This window comes from Erinaceus europaeus, chromosome 20 (genome assembly GCF_950295315.1).
Source record: "Erinaceus europaeus chromosome 20, mEriEur2.1, whole genome shotgun sequence".
NCBI lineage: Eukaryota > Metazoa > Chordata > Mammalia > Eulipotyphla > Erinaceidae > Erinaceus > Erinaceus europaeus.
This window is the reverse complement of record NC_080181.1, coordinates 24,783,153-24,810,661: the sequence shown is the minus strand read 5'-3', so window position 1 is coordinate 24,810,661 and position 27,509 is coordinate 24,783,153. Positions and strand designations below refer to the sequence as shown.

At 43.4% G+C, this 27,509-nt stretch overlaps 2 protein-coding genes across 4 annotated transcripts in view; one reads left to right on the top strand and one right to left on the bottom strand.

The window, feature by feature from the left end:
- FAM118B (family with sequence similarity 118 member B) overlaps positions 1 to 16,423 on the bottom strand; it is a 58,171-nt gene extending 41,748 nt beyond the window's left edge. The window contains exon 1 of one of the 3 annotated variants that reach the window (XM_007539372.3): positions 16,346 to 16,423. The gene's annotated coding sequence lies outside the window, so the exon portion shown is untranslated. The remainder of the gene's footprint in view (positions 1 to 16,345) is intronic. The other 2 variants (XM_060180165.1, XM_016195286.2) reach the window with 2 other exon arrangements.
- Positions 16,424 to 16,499: 76 nt separating this feature from the next.
- On the top strand, positions 16,500 to 27,171 carry RPUSD4 (RNA pseudouridine synthase D4). Its single transcript, XM_007539900.3, has 7 exons — positions 16,500 to 16,723; positions 17,068 to 17,233; positions 18,896 to 19,097; positions 20,294 to 20,384; positions 20,460 to 20,604; positions 22,207 to 22,304; positions 26,324 to 27,171. Exons 1-7 carry the CDS (start codon positions 16,505 to 16,507, stop codon positions 26,561 to 26,563), a joined length of 1,161 nt encoding a protein of 386 aa, XP_007539962.2. The 5' UTR covers positions 16,500 to 16,504; the 3' UTR covers positions 26,564 to 27,171.
- Positions 27,172 to 27,509: the final 338 nt, after the last annotated feature.

Genomic DNA, 27,509 nt, shown 5'->3' with positions numbered 1-27,509 from the left:
TCGCTGAGTAGTTCTGAGTAGTTGATTATGTTAAGTATGTATTCTTTGGACAAGAACTCATTTTGACTAATGACTTTAGTATATGCATATTTAGGGCTAAGAAATCAGTTTCTCCTACTTTATATATTAAATGTATCTAAACTACGTAAGAAGAAGAAAAACCTATACAGCAAAAGGAATTTCAAGAAACAAATGGATTAAGTCATGGCTTAATGTTAAATCAATGTTCCTCACTGTATTTAATAAAACAACTCCCTATAGCAGCAAGACCTGGCATGATCTGGCATTTGGAAGTCCTGTTTACAAGATCCCAGCCACCCTTCTCCCTCATTCACGGACTCCAGATAGACAGAAAGACACACTTTCCTGGTTCACACAAAAACTCTGCTTACAGTGATGCACTTTTGCCACTGCCCGCAGCTTAAATATTACCTTATGCAGGCTGCTTATATCTGTCCCCTTCAGCCCTCAGTTCTTTATTTGCATTTCTCCTTCTTCCTCTTCCCTCCTCCTCCTCCCTTCCCCTTCTGCTTTGCTTTCTCCTTCTTCTTCAGGGTTTACAGATGAAAGAGAGAAAAAACAGACCATCACGCAGGCATGTGTAGTATCAGGGAATGAACCCAGGGTCCATTCCATGTTTGCAAGTCCTGTGCTCCACCCACTAAGCCAGCTCTTGGGACATCTTATTTGCATTTATTTTCTTTGATAGAACAGAGAGAAACTGAATGGCAGGGAGGGAAAAGAGAAGGACAGAGAAAGACACCTACTTTACCACTTATGAAACTTTGGCCCAGCAAGTGAGACGGGGCTTGAATTTAGGTCCTTGTGCAGGATAATGTGTGCACTTACGTGGGTGTTACACCACCCAGTGCCCCCAGTTCATTTGTATGCTTCACACTTGCAATTCTTAGAGTTTACCATAGACTAAAGGTCCTTTTAAGACAAGTACAGTACCTGTCATATATTTTCTTATTCCCAACTCATAATTTCTACTACATAAGCATTTATAGATAGTATTTCAAGATAGTAATGTTCCATATTTGTTAACTGAGTAAGTGTGTACCTACAATGAGTTAATTTAAGTTTGCAGCCCAGAAGGTGGCACAGTAGATAAAGCATTGGTCTCTCAAGTATGCACCAGCATCAGAGTGGTATTCTGGTCTGTCCACCACCACGCCCTGCCCTCATTAATAAAATAAATACGTTTTAAAAAATAAAATAGGGAGTCGGGCGGTAGCACAGCAGGTTAAGCGCACGTGGCGCAAAGCGCAAGGACCAGAGGAAGAATCTTGGTTCAAGCCCCCGGCTCCCCACCTGCAGGGGAGTCGCTTCACAGGCGGTGAAGCAGGTCTGCAGGTGTCTATCTTTCTCCCCCCCCCCCCCCGTCTTTCCCATCTCTCTCCATTTCTCTGTCTTATCCAACAACAATGACATCAATAACAACAACAGTAATAACTATAACAATAAAAAAAACAACCAGGGCAACAAAAGGGAATAAATAAATATTAAAATAAAATAAAGTCTAAGAGATCAACAGGTACTTTTACAAGTTGTATTAAAAAGGAGGTTGAAAGGTTCAAGTTATCATACTGTTCCTTTTATGGTAAACACAGTTGTGACTCTTTTTAAGAGTAATGTTTCTCCTTACATATAATAATCCTCAGATGGTCTGGGAGGTGGCACAATGGATAAAGCCTTGGACTCTCAAGCATGAAATTCTGAGTTTGATCCCCAGCAACAAATATACCAAGTGATATCTTGTTCTTTCTATCTTTCTCTCTCCTCCTATCCCACTTATAAATAAATAAGATAAAAATATATAAATATCCTCACATGCCTTGGGGAAGCCTTCTCTACTTCTTCTCTCCTCCCCAACAACATGAGAAGTTGCTAATATCACAGTACTTCTGTGTAAAACAAACAAAAAAAACCAGTTCTATAAAACAAAGCTCCACCACTTACTTGTGGAGATTTAACAGGACCTGTATTAGACACAAATTATTGAGATTTCATATTTAATATATGTACAATGCCAGATACGGTGTTAAGAACTATTGCTGCATCTGGCTCTGCCCCACTCCCACCCAACAACATATGGCATTTACAAGTCAGTCATTACACTTCATAAATACTCAGTCTGCTACAGAGTAGATACCGCTATCAGCATATATCATACACATACAAAGATAATGGAATTGAGGCACAGAGAAATTAAATGACCTGCTAAAGGTCACATGGATATCTCACAGAAAGTCACAGGATGCTGACTCCAGAGTTCATGTAGTAAAGACACAAAGTTACACTGTCTCACCCAAGAGCTCCCAAATCCCTTAGGAGCCAGACCCTAAAAAGTTCTACCTTTTAGGGGAAATAGAATGTCATAAACAAATATTTGTAGCACAACTCTACTAAATCTAATATGCATGTACGAATTACTGAAACAGATAATCATGCTTGAGGAAGATCAAGGAAACATAAGAAAAAAAGACACCTTTATAGCAAAATTCAATGACATTGTTAGTATGAGTTGTCCTAGAACTCTAGTAATAATTCCATTTTGATGTCTTCTTTTTCTCCTATTCCTCTTGTGGAAACTCTTTTTCCTTTGACAATTACCTAATGATAAAAGATCCTCAAGCTGCTGTATTGGGCCCTCAGTGTATTTACTATTTACCAATCTCTTCCCCCATCAATGATTTAAAACCAAGTAAATGTTGATAACCCCCAAGTTTACATCTTCAGCTCACAACTTGTTTGCTTCAGACTCATGAGATACTTACTCAAAAACATCAGTTTCACAGTCCCTCAACACTCAATGGTACTTTTAAGACAGTATTTCAAACTTATAAGGTCAAAAAGCAGTTCAATAACCTGTTCCTTATCGTGTGTTCCTGGTCTCTGAGTGGTGGAAATAATCATGAGGTGATGGGGTTATACTTAATTACTTCCTTCTTTCTGTTTCAAGCATCAACTTAAGTATTTGCTGCTTTTTAAAAATGCATATACTTTAAGAATGTACTTGGCTGGGGTTGGGGAGATAGCACAAGGTTATGAAAAAGTCTTTCATGCCTGAGGTCCCAAGTTTAACCCACACCATAAACCAGAACCAATCAGTGCTCTGCTCTATTTTTCTCTTTCTATCTCTTTCATTAAAATAAATAATTTAAAAAAGAGAATGTACTTGGTGTAAGAGGTGATGCAGTAGATAAGGTATTAGATTCTGAAGCATGAAGTTCCAAGTCCAACTCCTGCACTCTGACTCTCTCATTAATAAACAAATCTTTTTTTTTTTTTTCCTCCTGGGTTATTGCTGGGGCTCAGTGCCTGCACTATGAATCCTCTATTTCTAGAGGCCATTTCTCCCATCTTGTTGTTGATGTTGGGTAGGACAGAGAAATTGAGGGGGAGGGAAGAGAAAGACACCTGCAGACCTGCTTCACTGCTTGGACCTCCCCTGCATATGGGGAGCCCGGGGCTCAACCAGATTCTTGGGCCAGTTCTTCTGCTTCACACTGTTTGTGCTTCACCTGATTTGCTACCACCCGGCCCCAATAAATCTTTCTTTTTTTTTAAGTACAGTGATTGGATCTGTTTCAATAATCTTTATGAACAAGAGTATGATAGACAAAAAAGAATTTAGGATAAGCGTATAATTTGTAGCCTTAAACTAGCCTAATACTTCCCCTCTCCCAAATTTCATTTTGTTCTAATAAAAATTAAGTGAAAATATTCTCTTTGATCTGTCAATGATATGAGAGATGAAAGCATTCTTTAGAGCTGAGGTAAAAATCTGTAAGCCTTCCCGTTTCCTCTGCCAAAAAAAAAAAGTTGTATCTGCCACGGAGGCACAGACTAGCCAGAAAGACTAAGCCAACTTAGTAGAAAGCTTTAAAAGCACTGCTTTGCTGAGCAGGTAGTTATCAGTCTTCAGAAATGGGCAGTGAAAATAACTGAGGAGAAAAAAAATAGGTGAGAGGAGGACAGATTATAGAGACCTAAAAATATACTTTCTTCTTCTTATTATTATTATTATTACCTCCAGGGTTATTGCTGGGGCTCAGTGCCTGCACCATGAATCCACTGCTCCTGGAGGCCATCCCCCCCCCTTTTGTTGCCCTTGTTGTAGCCTTGTTGTGGTAAAAATGTACTTTCTTAAAGAGTAAAGGAGGTCAGTGCCAGGCTGGGGGAGGAATCACAGGGAGCTTGCAAAGGCAGGGCAGCCTGCCCAAGGGAGGCAGACACTTCATCAGGGCGATGAGAAGGAATAGGTTACAAGTAGGTAGTGCAGGACATTGAAAAGTACAATACTTAGAAAGGACAAACAGAAGGGCTGGGAGGTAGTACGGGGTAGAGTACTAGACTTGGTCGTATAGGAGTATAGCACTGGATTTGGTCATATAGAGTAGAGTACTGGACTTCTAAGTATGAGGTCCAGAGATCCATCCCCAGCACCAAAAATGTTAGAGAAGTGTTCTCATTCTGTCCCTCACAAAAGAAATTCTTTTTTTTTAAGGGCAAATTAAAACTACTCTATAAGCTCATCTGGAGATGACTACTTAGTTGGGAATCTTTGGAGAAAAGCTGTTTTGAAAAGGAACTTTTGGGAGTACATTATGGCTTCAGGTTCTTGTCAATTAAAAAAAGCTTTATTGCCCCTACTTTTTTTTTCTTCTTTTTTTTACTTATTTATTGAGAAAGATAGGAGGAGAGAGACAAAGACCCAGACAGAAATCACAGAACAGCCAGAAGAGAGAATATGCTCAAAGTCTCCAGTGAGACAGGAAGAAAACAAGACAGAACAAGGTCATATAAAAAACATCTGGGGGAGCTGGGCAGTGGCGCAGTGGGTTAAGCGCACATGGTGTGAAGCGCAAGGACCTGCGTAAGGATCTGGGTTCCAGCCCCCAGCTCCCCACCTGCAGGGGAGTCGCTTCACAGGCGGTGAAGCAGGTCTGCAGGTGTCTTTCTCTTCCCCTCTCTGTCTTCCCCTCCTCTCTCCATTTCTCTCTGTCCTATCCAACAACGACAGCAACAACAACAACTACAACAATAAAAAAACAAGGGCAACAAAAGGGAAAATAAATAAATATAAAAAAAAGCATCTGGGGGGCCGGGTGGTAGTGCAGTGGGTTAAGTGCACATGGCTCAAAGTGCAAGGACTGGTGCAAAGATCCTGTTTCCAGCTCCCGGGCTCCCCATCTGCAGCAGGATCACTTCACAGGTGGTGAAGGTCTGCAGATGTCTATCTTTCCCTCTCTCTGTCTTCCTCTCCTCTCTCAATTTCTCTCTGTCCTATCCAACAATGACAGTAGCAACATCAATAATAACAACAACAATAAACAAGGGCAACAGAAGGGAAAAAATAGCCTCTAGAAGCAGTTGATCTGAGCTCCAGTGATAACTCTGGATGCAGCAAAATAAATAAATAAAATCTTAATCACTATGCCTCTAAAATAATTATGGATTCTAGACAGCAAATTAACATCAAGTAACACTCAAAATTTTGAGGGAGATTTATTTCCAATCTGGAATTCTGTAACATTTCTAAACTACCAAGCAAGTTGTGGGCAAAACTAGGTCATTTAATTTTTGGGAAACTACTGGAGTGCATATTTCTGGAAAACAGGATATAAGGCAAGAGTAGAATGGAGGCCAGTCCAGGACAGACAGAAAAAAATTTTTTTTTCTTTTCTTTTTTGCCTCCAGAGTTATTGCTGGGGTTCGGTGCCAGCACTACAAATCCACTGCTCCTGGAGGCAATTCCCGCCCCCCGCCCATTTTATTGGAGAGCTCAGAGAGAAATTGAGAGAAGAGAGGAAGATAGATAGGGAGAGAGAAAGACACCTGCAGACCTGCTTCACTTCTTGTGAAAAGGACAGGGCAATTCTTGAATGAAGTGTGGATAGCAGTTCTTTTTTTTTTTTTTTTTAATTGTTATTAGTGAAAGAGATAGACACCTGCCAGAGCAAAGCCCAGCTCCAGTTTATGATGATGCTGGGGACTGAATCTGGGACCTCAGGGTCTGAGGTTTGAAAGTCTTCTGCAGCACTATTATGCTGGCTCCTCTGCCCTGTTTTGCAGTAGTTTTTGATGGAGGCAGAAAGAGGAAGATGGGGCCGGGTGGTGGTACACCTGGTTGAGCACACATGTTACAATGTGCAAGGACCCGGGTTTGAGCTCCCCAGTCTCCACCTGCAGGGGGAAAGCTTTGTGGGCGGTGAAGCAGGGCTGCAGGTGTCTCTCTGTCTTGCTCTCCCCCCCCTCACCGCCCTCTCAATTTCTGGCTGTCTCTGTCCAGTAAATAAAGATAATTTTTAAAAATTTAAAAAAAGAGAAAGAGAAAGAGAAAGGAAGGAAGGAAGGAAGGAAGGGAAGAGAAGATGTAAGGATCCCAGAAGAATCTGAGCTCAAAGAGAGAATGAATGCTGAGTAAAAAAGTGAACAACAGGGAGTCAGGTGGTAACTCAACAGGTTAAGCGCAAGTGGTGCAAAGTGCAAGGACCGGCATAAGGATCCCGGTTCGAGCCTCCGGCTTCCCACCTGCAGGGAAGTCGCTTCACAAGTGGTGAAGCAGGTCTGCAGGTGTATCTTTCTCTTCTCCTCCTCTCTCCATTTCTCTCTGTTCTATCCAACAACGAGGACATCAATAACAACAATAACTACAACAATAAAACAAGGGCAACAAAAGGGAATGAATAAATATTTTAAAAAAGTGAATAACAAGAAAAAACAGGCAAATGTGAAAGTAAACCTAAGGAAGAGAAGAGCTTTGATGGATTATCTGGCTCAATAGTGAACAATATCTATGCAGATATAAATACAGGAAAGGTGCCTTTTCTACCCTCCCACTGTATTACAGATTTATGGGGGGGGGGAGTTTAAAGGATGTAGAAAGCAGAGAAGTTGAGGGGTGGAGAACTAAGGTCTGTGACAACAAGAAACAAACAAATACCAAGGGTGGGGGAAGAGGTAACAACATAGCAAATGATTTAGAAATAATGCCTGAGAACAAAGAAAGACAATTAAGTGGTTGCCTCTAAAGAATGAGACTGTAGTGGGGGTAGATAGCATAATGGTTATGCAAAGAAACACTCATGCCTGAGGCTCTAAAGTCTCAGGTTCAATCCCCCACCACAAGCCAGAGTTGAGTAGTGCTCTGGTAAAAAAAAAAAAAAAAGAGAATGAGACTGTAAGGTAGAGAAAGTAGAATGCATTGTTTTTGTTTTTTTCTTCTTTTTTTCCCCATGTCTTTGAATACTAACTTAAAACCACACATATGGATCGATTTGACAAAAATAAATAAAACAGGGAGGTAGCAACATTAAAATGTCACCTGTTTTAAAGATAAAATAAGTGAGAGATACAGAGAACAGAGCATTGCTCAGCTCTGGCTTATGGAAGTTTGAGGAATTGAACCTGGGACTCTGGAGCCTCAGTCATAAAGGTATTTCTGCATAGCCACTATGCTATCTCCGCCCATTTCCACAGGACATGTTTTGGTAATTCTTTTCTTTCTTTTTTTTTTTTTTGCCTCCAGGGTTATTGCTGGGGCTCAGTGCCTGCACTACAAATCCACTGCTCCTGGAGGCTATTTATTCCTTTTTTTCCCCCTTGTTGTTTATCGTTGTTATTATTGTTGTTGTTGTCACTGCTGTCATTATTGTTGAATAGGACAGAGAGAAATTGAGGGGGCGGGAAGAAAGACAGACACCTGAAGACCTGCTTCACCGCCTGTGAAGTGACCCCGCTTCAGGTGGGGAGTGGGGGGCTCGAACCCCGATGCTTATGCCAGCCCTTGCGCTTTGCATCATGTGCGCTTAACCCACTGCACTACCGCCTGGCCCTCTCTTTGGTATTCCTTTTAACTGTATAGATAAACCTTAAGTTTAGCTGTTGCTAACTAGGATTTTTAGCACAGGTCCCCTTTTAAGCTTTTTGGGTAGGAAGTAGTGAGGAAAACTGATTCCTGGACTCTACATCAGAATTTACTGAATCAAAATTTCTAGAGAAGTGATCTATAGGTTTTAATGTACCTCAGGTAATTCTCATCATTAGGCAGATGAAGGGATGACTAATACACTGTGATAGGAAAACTCAGTGTGGATGTGGTTTGTGAAATCAACTGACAATAGTCTAGTGTTCCCAGTAAGAGGTTTAGAGATTATTTTCATTAAACTATCATTAGAAGAAATATTCACAGCACACACAACAATCTATATTTATTAACTCACTGTTGTTCAGATTTCCAGAAGAAGGCAGAAAGTAGATTTTTAAAAATATAAACAGCTTCTGTTACAAATAACTTCTTGAATTTCCCTTGGGATCCTGATACCCTCCTGGCTTTTATCCAAACATGTGGTTGAATAGTTCATCCCTTCATTTTTCATTGTTCATGTTCTGGAAACATGGTTTCCATGGTCACCCATCTAGTATATATTCCTTTCCTCATAAGATGACCCTTAATATATATATATATATATACCAGAAAATGCAAAGTTTAACTTTAGTTTTTGAGAATGCTCTATTTTAGTTTAAAATCATGAAATGCTACTGATAATAACTTCAGTGCTTACTACATTTGGGCTCCACATCACATATTTAACTCATTGTTCATCAGAACAATCTTATTAGGAAGGCAGTATTTCTGCTGCATATATAAAAAAACCAAAGCCAAGGAGAATAAATGCCTGTAAAATAAAGCCAGTTGTAAACACCAGCCTGTTTTCAAAGTTCATGATTTTCCTTTCTTTTTTTTTAACAGGAGAAAGAGTGGATGTAGGGAGTGGGAGGGCTGTGCAGACAACCTCAAAGTCTCATTTCAGTAAACACAATACTGAGGATCAAACTTGGGACCTCGTAAGTCTAATGCTCTGGCCACTACAACAGCTCCAGGCTTCTCATATCTTATCCATCCATCCTTCCTTCCTTTCTTTGCCTTCACAGTTATTGCTGGGACTCAGAGGTGCCTGCACTAAGAGTCCACTGCTCCTGGCAGCCTTTTTTTTTCCCCTGATTTTTTTGGAGAGGACAGAGAGCAATTGAGAGGGGAGGGGAAGATAGAGAGGGAGAGGGAAAGACAGACACCTGCAGACCTGCTTCACCACTTATGAAGTGATCCGGGTTCTTGTGCTTCGTACTGTATGTGCTTAATTTAGTGCACTACCACCCAGACCCTCTCATTATCTTTTCTAAAACTCCAAGCTGCCTCACTTCTAGCACACACTGGCATTTTAGAAATAATAGTTGTTCACCCCAACACTTTTTTTGGATGAGAAATTTAAGTTCCAAAATTAAGTGGATCATTTAAGTGTCATCATTAGAATACATTTCATCTCTCCCTTTCTCTGGTTTGGTGTTTGGGACTGAAAGCAAAGTTACATGCATTAAAGCATGCACTCTACTACTGAGCTATATCCCCAGCCCCCACCCTATATATCTCCTGGTTAATTTTCCACTGAAGATTTGTTAAATAAATATATGCACCTGGTTTTGTACTAATTGCTGGCTATAGCTAATATCTACTGAAAAATAACTGTGTGTTAGGCTCTCCAGGAGTGCCCTTTTTTTGGTCATCACTGATTTCACTGCCCCGGGACAACTTTGATATTTCTAGCTAGAAAGGCAGAGACAGAGATAGAGAGATAACCCACTTTCCACCTTAAAGGGGGAAGTTTTACAAGTAGTGAAGCAAGTACTGCAGTTTTTTTTTTTTCTCTCTCTCCCTATCTTGCTCTTCCCCTCTCAATTTTTCTCTATTGTATCAAATAAAGAGAGAAAATAAAAATGGCTACAGGGAGTGGTGGATTCCTCATGCAGGCACTGAGCTCCAGCAATAATCCTGGTGGCAATGAGAGAGAAGAGAAGAGGAAAGGAGGGGGGAGGAAAGACACCACAGCACCGAAGCTTCCTTTTGCACACTGAGGGCACAAACCTGCTTCTTTTTGTGTGGCTCTATAGAATGTTTCAACCTTATATAACTCATCGGATCCTCCCAGCAGTCCCAAGCTAGGTATTACCCACATCTTCCAGGATAAAGGAACTGAGTAATGGAGACACTGAGTAATATGCATACGTTTACACAACTAGCAAAAGGCAGAGCCAGTCTGTCTAATTCCAAAGTGCAGGCACACAGTCAGAGTGCTCTAAGCACCCCCAAGGCCACAGGTCTCTCCTGATGCCTACACAACTTTATTCGAGGTAAGGGTGAGCTATAGGCAAAGATAGGCCCTGTGCTGCTTGGTTGTAAATACTGGCTAGTGGGACCAAGGAGTATTTGAATATTTCCTAAATATTAACCATTAACCCTCCCCCAATAAAATAAAAGAAAAAGAAAAAAAAAATTTTTTTTCCCTCCAGGGTTATTGCTGGGCTCGGGGCCTGCACTATGAATCCACCGCTCCTGGAGGCCATTTTTTCCCCCCTTTTTGTTGCCCTTGTTGTTGTAGCCTCGTTGTGGTTATTATTGCCATTGTTGATGTTGTTCGTTGTTAGATAGGGCAGAGAGAAATGGAGAGAGGAAGGGAAGACAGGGGAGAGAGAAACATAGACACCTGCAGACCTGCTTCACCGCCTGTGAAGCGACTCCCCTGCAGGTTTGGAGCCGGGGGCTCGAACTGGGATCCTTACGCCGGTCCCTGCGCTTTGTGCCACATGCGCTTAACCCACTGCGCCACCGCCCGACCCCCAAGAAAAGTATTTTTTTTAAAGTCTTAAGAACAATGAACTATCTAAAGAAATTACCATCTCTAGGTAGGAATCGCAAGACTACCCAAAATCTTATGATGTCAAAACATGATAAAAGCATTTTCCATCTCTTTATTAGATGGCTACTTAAGATTTTTTTGTTAGTTTTATTTATTTCCTTTTTTGGAGTTGCCCTTGTTTTTATTGTTGTTGTAGTTATTGTTGTTATTGATGTCGTCAGAGAGAAATGGAGAGAGGAGGGGAACATAAGACACCTGCAGACCTGCTTCACCACCTGTGAAGCATTCCCCTGCAGGTGCGGAGCCGGGGGTCCTCACGCTGGTCCTTGCGCTTGGCACCATGTGCACTTAACCGGCTAAGCTACCGCCTGACTCCCAGTTTTATTTATTTTAATGAGAGAGGAAGCAGTGCTGCAGGTGTCTTACTTTTTAAGAGGGAGAGAAAAAAGAAGAGAGTGAGACACCAGTAGCACTGCTTCACCACTCTGGAAGCTTGCCCTCTACAGGAGAGGACCAGGGGCTTGTGCACTCTATCAGAGGCACCACCACTCTGTGCCATTAAACACAAGTCTCTTTACTAGTTAGTTCTTACCTTTCTTTGTGAAATAAAAAAGTTGTCTTGTTCTTCTTTTTCTATTTCTTTACCAGACCACTGCACAACTCTGGTTTATGGCAGTACAGGGATTGAATCTGGGACTTCAGAGCCTCAGGTATGAAAGTTGTTTTTATAACTATTGTGCTATCTCCCCCACCTTTTTTGTAAGGCCATTTTTGAGGCATTTATATCAAAATGCATCAATAAGCCATGTTTATCCTCTTTAAGGATGTAGACACAGGGACAGTGAGATAGTTAACCTGGGAAGCTTTGGTGTTTTCTCTTCTTCTACCATCTAAAAAAAAAAAAAAAAGTCGGCCCGAACAAGTTGTGGTATATACACACAATGGAATACTACTCAACTATTAAAAATGGTGACTTCAGCGTTTTCAGCCCATCTTGGATGGAGCTTGAATGTTAAGGGAGTCGGGTGGTATCGCAGCGGGTTAAGTGCACGTGGTGCAAAGCGCAAGGACGGTGTAAGGATCCCGGTTCAAGCCCCAGGCTCCCGACCTGCAGTGAAGCAGGTCTGCAGGTGTCTTTCTCTCCCCCTTTGTCTTTTCCTTCTCTCTCCATTTCTCTCTGTCCTATCTAACAATGATGACATAAACAACAACTACTACAACAACAATGAAAAACAAGGGCAACAAAAAGGGAAAATTAATAAATATTTTAAAAAATTTTAAAAAAAGAAATCATGTTAAGTGAAATAAGTCAGAAACAGAAGGATGAATATGGTATGATCTCACTGATAGGCAGAAGTTGAAAAACAAGATCAGAAGAGAAAACACAAGTAGAACCTGAACTGGAGTTGGTGTATTGCACCAAAGTAAAAGACTCTGGGGTGTGTGTGTGTGGGGGGGAGAGTACAGGTCCTAGAAAAGGATGACAGAGGACCTAGTGGGGGTTGTATTATTATGTGGAAAACTGAGAAATGTTATGCACGTACAAACTATTGTATTTACTATCATCTGTAAAACATTAATCTCCCAATAAAGAAATTTTTAAAAAGTCAGCCCAGAGCAGTGAAGCACCAGCAACACACACACACACACACACACACATATATAAATAAATATTTTTTCCCTAAACAGAATTTTCTCTTCCCTGTACTGAGAAAACAGCCCAGAGGAAAGGACTGTGGGGAAAAAAAAAGATGAACCACCTACAGGAGACCAATTGACTGATAAATGGGAGTTAGGGCATTAACCTCAGGATTGCAGCACAGGACTTAAATATCTGAGGTCCCAAACGCCCCAAGTTCAATCTTCAGTACTACCACATGCTAGAGTCAATAGCAATACTCTGGTCTCTCTCTCATAAAAACAAAAATCTGCAATGAAAACATCACCCTATTTGCATAATCTCTTATACACTCAGAACAACTCTACTTCATCAAGTGTCTACACTCATAGGAAAAACATTAAGGAAGTGATAACTTTGGTACCTACATTGGGCTTTATGGTGCTACTAAGCAAACAAAATGTTGAATTCTTCAGATTTTTCTTACATAGCTGCAAGAAGAAAACTCCAAAGTTCCTTCTCCAGGAGAAAAAAAAAGACCCACTTTTTTTTTTTTGCGTGCCTTAGCTTAACCTGAAACCCAAGCGTGGCGGCACTAGCAGTAACATCTGAGTTGGTTCTTCATTTTGTTTCCTGCCATAGAAAGCGAATTCTGGTAAGAAAAGGCATCATTTCTTGGTTGTGATTAAGGGCCATGGTAAGAAAGAACAGGTTCTCTCAGCATTTACACCAAAGCATAAAAGCCCTATATCCAAAACAGAGCTATATTGTTTCATGTAGCAACAATAATTTAAGTCCTGTTTTCCAGGATTTATTTACTTATTAATGAGAAAATAGAAGAGAACTAAACCCAGAGCATTGCCTAACACTTGATGTCAGGGTTCAAATTCAGGACCTCATGACTCTATCCTGGGGCCACTATAATACTTCTTTTAAGGTAGAATTAAATATATTTAATATATATATTATTTATTGGATAGAGAAAGTAAGAGGGAAGGGAGAGATAGAGAGACTGACAGACATCTGCAGCACTGCTTCACCATTCAGGAAGATTCTATCCTGCAGGTAGGGAACTAGGAGCTTAAACCAGGAACCTTGCACATTATAACATGTGCGCTCAACCAGGTGTGCCACTGCAAGATCCTGTAGAATTTTTTTTAACATTATTTTATTTATCATATGAGAGACACAGACTTGCCAGAGCACCATGGTGGTATGTGTGGTACAGAGACTAAAACCAGAAATCTCAGTCATACAAGTCTAATGTCCCACTGATCAAGCTATTTGTCTGGACAGAACTTTTAACTTCTTTTTTTTTTTTAATTTTATTTATTTATTTTCCATTTTGTTGCCCTTGTCTTTTTATTGTTGTAGTTATTGTTGTTGTTATTGATGTCGTTGTTGTTTGATAGGACAGAGAGAAATGGAGAGAGGAGGGAAAACAGAGAGGGGGAGAGAAAGACAGACACCTGCAGACCTGCTTCACCTGCAGGTAGGGAGCCGGGGGCTCCAATGGAATCCTTAAGGCGGTCCTTGTGCTTTGCGCCGCTGCCCGACTTCTACAACTTTTAACTTCTATAGATCTATGTCTTACCTGTGAATTTGCAGATGGGGGCGTTACAGAAGAATAAAAGGATGCTGTTTTTCATTCTCCCTTGGAATTCTTTGCAGTCATCTTTCCCAGTCATCTTTCCCACTCTTTATAAATAAACCTATTCCCACCTCCAGTCTGAAGGTAAAAAATTAACAAAGATGGTTCAAAATGTTCAGACACACTTTGTCTGAACACCTCATCTATGATGCCCCTCAAGTGCCTAATGATTATTTTTTTTTCCTTTTCTGATTTTTTTTAATTGGGGAATTAATGTTTTACAGTCAACAGTAAGTACAATAGTTTGTACATGCCCTAATGATTATTTCTAAGATCACTCACTCTGTGCCAGATGTAGAAATTTAAAAAAATTTAAAAAATTAATAAAAAGAATAGGGGGTGAGGTAGCAGCATACATGGCGTGAAACGCAAGGACCGGTGTAAGGATCCCAGTTCAGCCCCGGGTTCCCCACCTGCAGGGGAGTCGCTTCATAAGCAGTGAAGCAGGTCTGCAGGTGTCTATCTTTCTTTCCCTCCTCTCTCTATTTCTCTGTCCTACCCAACAACAGCAGCAGCAATAACAACAACAATAACAAGGGCAACAAAATGGGGGGTGGAATGGCCTCCAGGAGTAGTAGATTCGTAGTGCAGGCACAGAGCCCCAGCAGTAACCCTGGAGGAAGAGGAGGAGGAGGAGGAGGAGGAGGGGGAGGGGGAGGGGGAGGAGGGGGAAGATGTCTTTAAAGGGATCATAGTTCAAGAGCTGCTACCAATGGTACATCTTGATCTATACAACTCAAAATCAATCCAAACTCAAATGACAGCACAGTCTAAGGAAAAAGACAAGGGAGAAGAGTACATCTTACTACAACTACCTAGCTAACTTCCAAGCTCTCTTCTCTACAATTTGCCCTGTGTTCACTTGCCAGGCTCATTTCTAGAATGTTGCTTTCTTCTTTAAAAAATGTCTTACTTACTCATTTGAGAGAGAGGGGGGGGGCGAGAGAGAGAGAGAGAGAGAGAGAGAGAGAGGAGAGACAGCGTGCGCGAGAGTGGGCAAGTGCAAGTTAGCACCACAGCACCATTCTGTCACACATGATTCTGGGGATTGAACTTGGGACCCCCCCCTTACAAGTCCAATGTTGAGCCACTGTGCTACCTCCTAAGTGGCTAGAACTCCACTTTCAAGGAAATCTCTCTCCTGCTAGGGAAGTTTCAAAAACTCTTTATGACTTTATCATGTTTAGTTCAAACTCTTCTTTAACTTTTCCTTCCTTCCGTTCTTTCTCTCTCTCTCTTTCTTTTAACCAGAGTTCTGTTAAACTCCAGCTTCTGGTGGTGCTAGAGACTGAACCTGAGACTTTGATGCCCGAGACATGTCTTTCTGCATAACCATTATGCCACACTCCCCCTTTAACTTAGTTTTCCATAGGCTAGCTCCACTTAGCTACCTGTCAACTTTATTTCACGCTCAATATGATTTCCTCCTGCTAGTCCCTTTGGGGGGGCAGGAGGGGGCAGGAGGCAAACCTAATTCTAGTGCCTACTCCAACTCGGGACGTCTTCATTCTAAGCAGCCATATATATATATAATGTATATATCTATCTCATCGGTACAGATCCGCTAATTTTCGTTAACACCTGTCTGACTGAACAGGTGACAGATATGCCGCAAGGTGTGTGTAACTCGACTGTCTCTACCAGATGTTTATCTTCCAGCCACGCCCTGGCGGAAGCAGAAGGAGTCGCTTGCAGTTTGTGCAGGGTGTCCCGGGACTCCCCCACCTCTTGGGGGGGATGGAGAGCGACTCTGGGGGGCGGCGGCAAACTCCACGGAGCGGGGACGGTGAAGGGAGCAGACGGGAAAAGGGAAGTCCAGTGCACTTTCAGTCTCGAAGGACGGGGGGTGGCGGGGGTGGGGGAGGGAGGAGAGTCCAAGAAATACTCTCGAGAAAGGACAGAAGCCAAGGCAGGTGTCCCTCAGGTTAAGTAAGAGACACAGGCTGGCGCCCCCGGGTAACGGAAAGGCGCCCCATTACCATCCCTGGGAGAGGCGGACAGGTTGCGATGGGAAACAAAGAGGCTGGGAGTCGGGAGGTAAGGGGTGGAAAGGCGACAGAGATCCGGGATTCGCCAAAGGTCGAGCGGACAGGAATGAGAGCGGCGGCGGAGCGCCCCTCGGAACTCGGGCCTCCCACCTGGAGGAGGCTGTCAGGCGGGACGGACAGGCGGCTGTGGGGGGAACGTTCCCGGGCATCGCTCCTCAGGGGGCGCGGGGGCGGGGAGGTGTTTTGAAGTAGGATGGTCTCCTGAAGGGAGAAACAGCTTCCCAGTACAGTGCTCTCCGAGAACGGAGTCATGGGGACGAGAAAACGTCAACGCCTTGAGGAAGCCGCGACTCCCAGTCCCAACCCGGCTTTCCAACGCACTCACCGCGACTCCTCCAAACGCCACCGCTCCAGCTGCAGGTACCGGCCGGCGCAGCCGCACATAACGCGCACCGCCCCCACGTGACCCGGCCATGGTCCCACCCCTTAGCCCACGTGACCTAGGTCCCGCCCCGCCCTCCTCCCTGTGGTCATTCATCTGCACATGGTCTTGGCTCCTCCCACCCCTCTCAACAATATGGCGGCGCCCTGCTGTTGTTCCCTGGGCACCTGGGTCTGGAGTATAGAGCAGCGTTTGGGGAGTTTGTTCACACATTCCTCAAAGCCATTTTGTTCCGCCGCCACAGCCTCCAGGCGTCTGGATGCTCAGCGATTAGTGGAGAAACTCCGAGCTAAGAAACAGGAGCAAAAACAGAAGGAATCAGTGAGTTGGGTGACTCACAAGAAAGCTATATGCTCTATGATTTTCCTATTTGGGGGGTGGGGGGTGAGGTAGAAGGCTTCTCTGACAGGTATGAAGTAAATGTGTTAAACTTAAGCTCGGAGAACTCGGAAAGGAGAGGGGGAGCTCAGTAAGTTAACCTCTCTTCCCATAGGCTGGGTGTTTAGTTCCTGCGAGCTCCGTCTGAAGACATAGGTGCCTCACAGACATAGGTGTGGCAGAAACCTGCTCTCAAGTTAGTCCGAGAAGGCGCCAGTCTAATACGAAGACAGTCATTCCTTGCCGAAATTCTCATCCAGACTTAACGAGGATCATCTCTCCCTTAGGTGCCCAGGAGCCCCGTTCAGCGAAGAGTGCACGAACTAGTGCGATGCACACAGCAGCTGCAAAGAGTCCACCCCAACGTGCTTGCGAAGGCACTGTGCCGAGGAATTGTCTACCAGGACAAGAGCCTTGTGGTCATTGATAAGCCCTATGGTCTCCCTGTGCACGGTAAGGGCCAGGTGGGAAAGGAAGGGGGCCTGCTGCTGCAACTCAGGACAGTGCGAATGCAGATATTAATTATAGTCTCCACCTTCCAAACATCTGACTATATAGTGGTGCATGGAAGAAGCTGTGTGCAAACTTCCACCGGAATTGTCATAGAGAAATACAAGGATATTTGGTTATTGTTACCAAGTTATATGCCATCAAAACTGGGAAAGAAAAAACACGACACATAAGGGGTGTGTAGAGTGTGTGTGTTTTGGAGTATACCTAACAAAGCCCCCAGAATCCCTAGAACTTAGTGGGCAAATGTTCTTAAATGTTGAAAGTAATTATCAGAAATAGCTGGAGTGATTCAGGAAAGATAGAAAAAAAATTTATGAAAAGGGTTTTTGCTGGGATGAGGCATATTTTAGCTAGAGTGTTCTGAGGAGTTGTGCATACAAACAACAAAAAATTTAAATTAGGTGTTGCCAAATATTTCACATGGCTTTTCTCTCTTGACTTTCACAGTCATTTCTTGCCTTCCTATCTTACATGAGATAATTGTTACTTAGGCATTTGCATTTAGTGGGTGGAAAAAAAATTGAAAGTTAGAAAGAATAAATACTGTAAATACTGCCTGAGGTGAAATAACTTTTTGAAAAATATTTGGAGTAGGTGGGAGAGATAGTCTAATGGTTATGCAAAAGACTTTATGCCTGAAGCTCCAAAGTCACAGGTTCAATCCCCTGCACAATCCTAAACTAGAGCTGATCAGTGCTCTGGCATCCTCTTGACTCTTCCTTAATGCCTCAGGAGGTTCTCATGATCAACTTCTGGATAGTGTTTGTTTGGAAAATTTTCATGTCTTTGCTTATACAGTGAAATATCAGATCTCTTTCATTTTTATTACTAGTTTTAGTGTAAATACATTTTTCCCATTGCTGGGGGGGTCAGATTTTTTTTTTTCTCTCCAGGGTTATTGCTGGGGCTCAGTGTCTGCACTACGAATCTACTGCTTCTGAAGGCCATTTTTCCTTTTTTTTTTTTTTGCCCTTGTTATTGTTATTATTGCTGTTGTTGGATAGGACAGAGAGAAATTGAGAGGAGAGGGAGAGAGAAAGATAGACACCTGCAGACCTGCTTCACTGCTTGTGAAGCAAACCCCCTGCAGGTGTGGAGACGGGGGCTTGAACCAAGATCCTTATTCCAGTCCTCATGCTTTGCGCCATGTGTGCTTAACCCACTGTGCTACCCTCCCCTCCCCCCAGCTTTTTCAAATAGAGCTATTAAAGCACAAAGCTTCCCCCTGAGTGTTGTGTGCTATATGCTGTAGCATCCCCAGGTGGTATAGTGGGGCCTAAAACTTGCTTATATGACAAAGCAATCACCCTTCCAGGTTAGCCATCTTGTTGCCAGAGCCCCAATATATGCTTTAAAAATGTCTGAGAAGCCACATGGTCTAAGAGAGCGCTTCTCAAACTTTAATATGTGTACAGTTCACTTTAACATGTTAAAGTGCAGATTTTGGTTTAATACTCAGGATTGGGCCTTGAGGTTCTTTTCAAGCAAGTTCCCTGGACATAAAAAGTGTTGGTAGCTAATTCAGTAAGAGGTTTTTCCTCAAGAGAACTCCTTGGTGGAATCTCTTCCTGGCACTTAAACCTCTGACTTTTCCCTTCTTAGGTGGCCCTGGAGTCCAGCTCTGCATCAGTGATGTACTACCTATCCTGGCAAAGATGCTTCGTGGTCACAAAGCAGAGCCCCTGCACCTGTGCCACCGATTGGACAAAGACACCACTGGTGTAATGGTGTTGGCGTGGGAAAAGGAAATGGCACATCAAGTCCAGGAGTTGTTTAAAACCCGCCAAGTGGTAAAGAAGTACTGGTATGAAGTTCACTATCCTTACAGCAGTGGTCTAAATAATGGCATCCTACTTATTCTTCCATTTATACAACAAAAACTTGGGGAGATGGAGAGCGACTCTGGGGGGCAGCAGCAAACTCCATGGGGGGGTGCAGTGAAGGGAGCAGACGGGAAAAGGGAAGGTCTGTCCAGTGTACTTTCAGTCTGAGCTTTTCATTCAATTCATTTACTTACTCAGTGATTAAATGTGCTGGTAGAATGCACCTTTTTTGTCCTTGTCTCCAGGGTTATCGCTGGGACTCAGTGTCTGCTCTACGAATCCACTGCTCCTGGAGGCCATTTTTCCCCATTTTGTTGCCCTTCTTGCCCTTCTTATTGTTGGCATTGATGGTGATGCTGTTGTATAGGACAGAGAGAAATCGAGAGAGATGGGGAGACAGAGAGGGGGAGAGGAGGATAGTATCTGCAGACACCTGCAGACCTGCTTCATCGCTTATAAAGTGACCCCCCTGCAGGTAGGGAGCCAGAGGCTTGAACTGTGATCCTTAAGCTGATCCTTGCGCTTTGCTCTACCTGCGCTTAACCTGCTGTGCTACCACCCGACCCCCCATTTTTTTTTTTAATTTTTATTTGTTTTATAGGATAGAGAGAAATTGAGAGGGGAGGGGAGATAGAGACACACACCTGCGGCACTGCTTCACTGCTTGTGAAGCTTCCCCCTACAGTTAGGGACCAGGATCTTGAACCCATTTCTTTGCTTATACTCTGTGTGCTCAACCAGATGCACCATCGTCTAGCATTCATATTATTTTTTTAAAAATATATTTCACTTGTTTTATTTTAATGAGAGAAAGACACCAGAGCACTGCTCAACTCTGGCTTACGGTGGTGCAGGCCATTGAACCTGGGACGATAGAGCCTCAGACATGAAAGTCTTTTTGTATAACCATTATGCTATTTCCCCTGCCTTTAATATAATTATTTTCTGGTCATCTCCCCCCACCCCCACCCCTGATATCCCACAAGTAGCAGGCATTATGTTGGTAACAAAAAACACTTTAAATTGTATCAAGCTCCTGGCTAAGTACCTAGACATCATTTGGAATATCTTGATCTTAATGCCTAATCACACTAGTTCAGAAGTGAAACCTTCCAAGTGGACAAAAAACAAGATCACTCAGTTCTGTGGTTTAAGCCAAGGCCTGTGTCACCCCCAGGGCCATCACTGTGCATGTCCCGGTGCCCCACGCTGGAGTTGTGGATATCCCCATCATCGAGAAGGAGGTGCAAGGCCAACAACACCACAAGGTGGGTGAGCTGCCTCTCTGCAGGATTGGCTTCTGGCTCTTCCTGTGAATCATATCTGGATTTCCTTGGCTTCAGATGACGCTGTCCCCAAGCTACCGCATGGACAATGGGAAAATGGTGAAAGTGCGGACCAACAGGAGTGCACACCTGGCCGTAACTCAGTACCAGGTGCTCAGCAGCACTGCGTCTTCTGCCTTCCTGGAGCTCCAGCCCATAACTGGTGAGGGTGCCCCCATTCCTCGGTGGGATAGTAAAACCCCAGTGCCACTGAGTCACAGGGTGTCAGACTGGGCTCTGCTCTTATGCTTAGCTAGTGTTGGGGTGAGAGGCTGGGGTTGCAGCTGTGTTTGCTTCAGGTGCTAATGTGGGGCCAGGACAATTGTGAGAAACAGCAAGTCACAGAAGCATGTAAGTAGTTTCATCACATTTATTTTAAAATCTGCAAAGTGGTTTCTCAAAAAATCAAAATAGAGGGCAGGGGTAGATAGCATATTGGTTATGCAAAGAGACTTCATGCCTGAGGCTCCAAAATACCAGGTTAAATCCCCCGCACCACCATAAATCAGAGCTGAGTGGTGATCTGGTTTAAATAAATAAATAAAAATAGAATTACTGTGCAACCCAGAAAGTTCTTTTGGGTGTTGAGAACAGGGATTCGAAAAGACATTTATACACCAGTGTTTAGAACAGCAATGTTTACAGCAGCCAAAAACAGGTGAAAAAGCAACCTAAGATGTTCATTGATAGATGGATGGAAAAACAAAATGTGTTCTACTCATACAGCTGAGTACTATTCAGCCTTGGAAAGAATTTCTGGCACGTGCTGTAATAAGAATGAACCCTAAAGACATTACATTGAGTGCAATAAGCCAAACACAAAAGGCTGATATTGCCCGGTTGCATTTATAGGAGATATAATTAGAGCAGTCACATTCATAAAGACTGAAAATAGAATAGTGGCTGCCAGGGACTGGAGGGAGTAGACAGTTAGTGTTTAATGGGTACAGAATTTTAGTTTGGGAAGATGAAAAATACATGGACGTGGATAATGATGATGGCTGCACAACCTGAGTGTATTTAGTGCCACTGAACTGCACACATGAAAAGTGGTTAAAATAGTAAATGAAAAATATGCAAAGCAATACTGTTTAGTGCTATACAGTAAGATTACTTTTACTTATTTATTTGCAGTGCCAGGGCTTTGCACTTACACAATTTCACTCCCAGGCCAATTTTAGAGAGATGGAGACAGGGAGACAGAGGTAAAAAGAGAGGGAGAGACACCACAGTACTGCTTCACCATCTGTGGAACTCTTCCAGGGCTTGAACTCAAGGCTGCATACATGATAGCATGTATGCCCTACTGGCTGAGCTATCTCCTGACTTCAGTGAATTCATTTCTTTCTTTATTGATTTTAGATAGAGACAGAGTGAAAGAGACCACAGCACTGAAGCTTCCTTCAGCCAGCATGATAATGACCAGACTGGAACCTGGGTTGTGCACAAGCCAAAGCACTGAGTTAGTTATTTTGCAGCTTAGTAGATTTATTTTTTTTAAGTGTGCCAGTCATAAGTGCCATGTTCTTGCTCATGGCTAAGTATGGTAGAAAGAGGAAAATGGGGAATTGGAGGCTTAGCAGTATTTATTGTGTTTGTATCCTAAACTGACTGTGGCATAGCTTAGAGTTTGTTATGTTATTGTTCCTGCATTACTGTAGTTGGGACTCTTCCAGTTTCACTGTGCTTTGATATGTGATTAGAAACAGGTGCCTTCTGTGACACTGTCTCTGTATCTACTCAGAAATTCTCTCTTTCTCAAAAGGAATAAAACATCAACTTCGAGTTCACCTGTCATTTGGACTGGATTGCCCAATCCTCGGTGATCATAAGTACTCAGACTGGAATAAGCTGGCCCCCCAGGTAATACTGGCTTGAGCCAGAATAAGGCGGAAAACTTAAGCTTTCCCTTCATAAAAGCCCTGAAGTGAGCCACAGCAAAGATGCCCTGGGTTGCCTTCAGAGACAGTACCATCCTAGTTATTTAGCATCTAGAAATATTAAGAAGTTAGGGGCTGGAGAGATACCTCACTGGGTAGGTTATATCACTTGCCATGCACGCAACCCAGGTTCAAGCTCTAGCATCACATGGAAGATGCTGTGGTACCTTTCCCTATCTCAGCCTCTCTATGTAATCTCTACAAGTAAAGTGCCTGGGACAATGAACTTGTGCATGTGCAAGGTCCTGGCTCTGCATACAAATGAGAAAATAGTTGCTGAGTTCATAGAGATACAGAATCTATCAGCAAATACTTTCTGCTTCATTTGTATAGTCTCAGGTTTTACAGGTATCTGGGGCATTTCTAAAAGCTCAAAGCAGCCTTTCATACTACTGCTAATAAGCCACAGTGAAAACTATTCTGTCTTTTGATGTGACAAAAGCTCGTTCTCTTGCAAGACCAGAGACACAGCCAGTAAGTGTAACCAAGGTGTGGTCTTTCTCTTACCTGGGTTTTGAACCCTTCCTGAAGCAGGCTGTACTAAACATACTTCAAAGATTCTACAAGTTTGATTTTATGCTATAAAACAAGTACTTTGGTAAGGGAGTCAGATGAAGTTTCTGCTTTCCCAGTGCATACTACCTATGCCCACACTAGATTTGGTTAAGTGTCAGTGACAGTATGTCTCAAGAAACCACATACATACTATAATTTAAGAAAACTTTATTTTTGGGGGCCAAGTGGTGGTGCACCTGGTTGAGCAACATGTTACAGTGGGAAAGGACCCGGGTTCGAGCCCCTGGCCCCCACCTGCAGGGGAAAAGCTTTTCGAATGGTGAAGCAGGGCTGCAGGTGTCTCTCTGTCTATCTCCTCCTTCCCTCTTGATTTCTGGCTGTTTCTATCCAATTAAAAAAAACAAAAAACTTTATTGTTGGAGCCTGTCAGTGACACACTTGGTAGAGTACACACCCTGTGCAAAGATTTGGGTTCAAGCCTTCCATCCCCATTTGCAGGGGGGAAACTTCTTTTAAATTTATTTATTTATTTTTATTTGCCTCCAGGGTTATTGCTGTGGCTTGGTGCCTGCACCACGAATTCACTGCTCCTGGAGGCTATTTTTTTCCCTTTTGTTGCCCTTGTTGCTGTTATCATTATTGTTAGTAGTATTGTTATTGTTGTTGGATAGGACAAAGAGAAATCAAGAGAGATGGGGATGATAGGGGGGAGAGAAAGATAGACACCTGCAGACCTGCTTCACCAACTGTGAAGGGACTCCCCTATAGGTGAGGAGCCAGGGGCTCGAACTGGGATCCTTACACTGGTCCTTGCGCTTCACACCAGCGCCCAGAAACTTTATTATTATTATTATTATTTTATTTTTGAGAGATGCAGAGAGAGAGAAACACCAGAGCACTTTGCAGCTCTGGTTTTTGGCAGGGCGGGAAATTGAACCTGGGACTTTAGAGCCTCAGGCATGAGAGTGTTTGCATAACTATTATGCTGTCTCCCCTGCCCAGCACGGGGGAAACTGAGCTGTGAAGTGGTGCTGCAGGTGTTTCTATTTCACTCTTTTACTCTCTTCCCCTTCCTCCTCAGTTTTTCTGTCTCTACCCAAAAAAGAAAGGAAAAAAAAAAAAGAAAAGAAGGGAGGGGCAGGCAGTGGCACATCTGTTTAAGCACACATGCAAGGACCCGGGTTCAGGCCCTAGTACCCCACCTGCAGGGTTTAAGCTTCATGAACAGTGGAAGAAAGTCTGCAGGTTTTTGTCTTTCTCTTTTTACTGATTAAAAATGCTGCCCCTCACCTCAGCCTTCAGGAATCATTTCGTTGGTGGAGGCTCTTGCATAGATTTTGCTGTCTTCTGAAGTGACCAGGGTGGTGGCTAATGCAGGCTGGTGGTTGTGGCGATTTCTGAAGAACAATGGCTACATTCTGGGAGCCCCAGGCAGCATCTTCCAACCTAAGGCTGTTTTATCTACCTTGACATTCTGTTTAGTGGAGCCACCTTCATTCATGATCCTAGTTTTCTGGAAAACTGCTGCAGCTTGTACATCAGCACTTGATGCTGTATTTTGTTTGTTTTATTATCACCTGGGTTATCCTTGTGGCTCAGTGCCTATATGATGAATCCACCACTTCCAGTGGCCTTTTTTTCTTTTTTTAACTTGATAGGATAGAGAGAAATTGAGAGGGTGAGAGGGTAGGCAGAGGTAGAGAGGGAGGCTGAGAGAGGGAGAAGCACATACACCTGCAGCATTGTTTCACTGCTTGTGAAACTTCTTGCCCTGTAGGTGGGGACCAGGAGCTTAAACCTAGGTCCTTGGTACTTGGTGATGTGTGACTCAACTGGATGTGTCACTGGCTGGCCACTTCTGATTTTTTTTTTAATATATATATTTTTATTTATTATTGTATAGAGACAGAGACATGAGAAGGGCAGAGGAGATAGGGAGAGAGACACCTGCAGCCGCAATCTACCACTTGTGAAGCTTCCCCCCTGCAAGTGGGAGCCAGGGGTTTGAACCCGGGTCCTTGTACACTGTAGTGTGAGCACTTAACCAGGTGTACCACCACCTGGCCCCAACTTGTTTCTTTCAACCTCACAAACCAACTTTTGTTAGTTTTATACTTTTTTGTTCACTTGCTTTAATATTTTGTTGTTGACTTTATATTTTTCTTTGATAGATTCCTCACCTCTAAGCCTTTGTAAGATTGTACCGACTTAGGTCCTTGCTCTGAATTAGGCTTTGGCTTCATGGAATGTTGTTGCTGCTCTGAATTCTGCTAAAACATTCTTAGACTGCTAAAATGTTCTCCATATGAACATAAGGCTATTTTGCTTTCTTGTCATTTGTGTGTTCACTGGAGCTGCACTTCTGTTTTCCTTCATGAGCTTTTTCCTTTGCATTCATCGCTTAACTACTTGGTCCACAAGGCCTAGCTTTTAGCCTGTCTAACCCTCCCACGTGTTTTCCTCAGTAAACTTAAATCGTTTTTAGTGATTCACAGTGCTAGCCGTTTAATTCTTCTTGTCACTTGAGTACTCACAGGACTATTAACTGATCTAATTTCAATATTGTCAGAATAGGAAGGTATAAATAAAGGGAGAAGGAGGCTGGGAGGCAGTGCACCAGTTGAGCATACACATTACCACGCACAAAGATTTGGGTTCAAGCCCCCTGACTCCTGTTTGCACAAGGGAAACCTCACAAATGGTAAAATAGTGCTTCAGGTCTGTCCATCTGTCTGTCTATCTCCCCTCCCCTTCTCAATTTCTCAGTCTATATACAATGTAAATAAATAAAACATAAAAATAAAAAGGATAACAGTAGAAAGGCTAGCAAGGGGAGCAATCAGAACAAACTTATTATTTTTTTTAAAGAAGTCTGCTTTTATTATTATATTTATTCATTTGATAGAGACAGAAAGAGACAGAAGAGGGACATTATAGAGAGACAGGGACACCTGCAGCACTGCTTCAACACACGTGAAACTTTCCTTCTGCAGGTGGGGACTGGAAGCTCGAACCCGGGTCCTTGCACATTGCAACATGTACGCTCAACCAGGCGTGCCACCACCCAGCCCCAACACACATTAAGTCTGTCATCATACATGGGCTTGGTTCATGGTGTCACAAAACAATGACAATGGTAACCTCAAAGTCAGATCCTCATGCTAGAAATCAAAATAATGAAGACATTTGAAACAGTGCAAGAATTACTAAAGTAAGGTAGAAAACGAGCACATGCTGTTGGAAAAATGGGGCCAATAGATTAGCTTGTCGCAGGGTTGCTGCAAACCTTCCATCTGTGAAGTGCAGTAGTGGAGTTACAATAAGATGAGCTGTGCTCGGACTGTGTGGTCCCCTGTAAGAAGAGGTCTTCTGACCCTGCATGCTGCTCGGGGAGGGTCTATTGCCTTGGTATCTTTCTTTGTGTAGAAGCTGCCTGTGGGTACCCTGAAGAAGCTGGGACTGCAACAGTCGAAGGCCCGCCACATCCCCCTTCACCTGCACGCCTGCAAGCTGACCCTGCCTGCCCTGGGGGACCGCAAGGAGGAACTCCTCCTGACTTGCAAACTTCCTCGCTTCTTTGTACAGTCCCTGAAGCGCCTTGGCTTAAAGGTGCCAAGCCGGGACCAAAATGGGGCTGATGAAGATGGACCTCCGGGAACCCACTGAAGACTGTTGGGCAGCTGGACCCCTGGATTCTTGTTTTTCTTTCACAGACTGCTCACTTCTCTCCAGAGAGAAACTCTAGAAGTACCAGCTGTGATAAGATGCAAAGACCCAGCCATTTTAGGGCTTTTACTGGAGACTTAACCGATACTGGGCCAGTCTCTGGAACAGTCCCTGGGGAGTCTCCTTGTCTCAAGGTTTAAATGCCAAGGAGGAGAGCCCAGCCTAGGCAGGTGGGGCCAGTCATTGGAAAAGGAGAACTGAAGCACTGGTTTCTGGATCACACGCTTGTTTGCATCTAACAGCAAAGCTCCCGATTGCCCAGGAAGGTTCTTGTGATTGGAGAGAGCATAGCAGTTAGACACAGCACGGAACTCAGACCGTCTCACCCCAGACCACATGGGTGCCTTCTGCACAGGTGACTGGACCCTTTGGGGACCTTTGAGAAGCCAGGCAGGCGAATGGCAAAGGGGTGAGCAGAAGGGTGCAAGCACACCTGCCGCCTACAGAGGGCTACTGGCGATGCTTTGTTTGTTTCCTTCAGAATTAAGAAACTGATATCTATACAGAGTCTCCTAATATATTGCCAATTAAATCACTTTTTTAAAATACCACTTGGGCAGCCAAGTATATCACGTTTGCAGGTTGGCTGGGTCTGCAGGCTACCTGTTCACATCTGTGTTGAGGGGATGGTATGGAATGAGGGCAGGTACTATCCTGAAAGTTCTGGATTGTTAGTTGGTGTAGTAGCACCACACAGTGTCTCCTTTCCAGATGAGGGGTTGCCTGGGGTTAATGTGTCAGAGTGTGTCTGGGAAGGGGCTCTGCTCCTTCAACCTTTGTACTGGAAGCAAGCTGCTTTGGGTCTCAGGAAGGAGGTGGCCATGCTGAAACACCAGGAGGGATGGAGATTATCTTGGCCTTCTTCCCAGCCCCCTGTTGTTTCTTG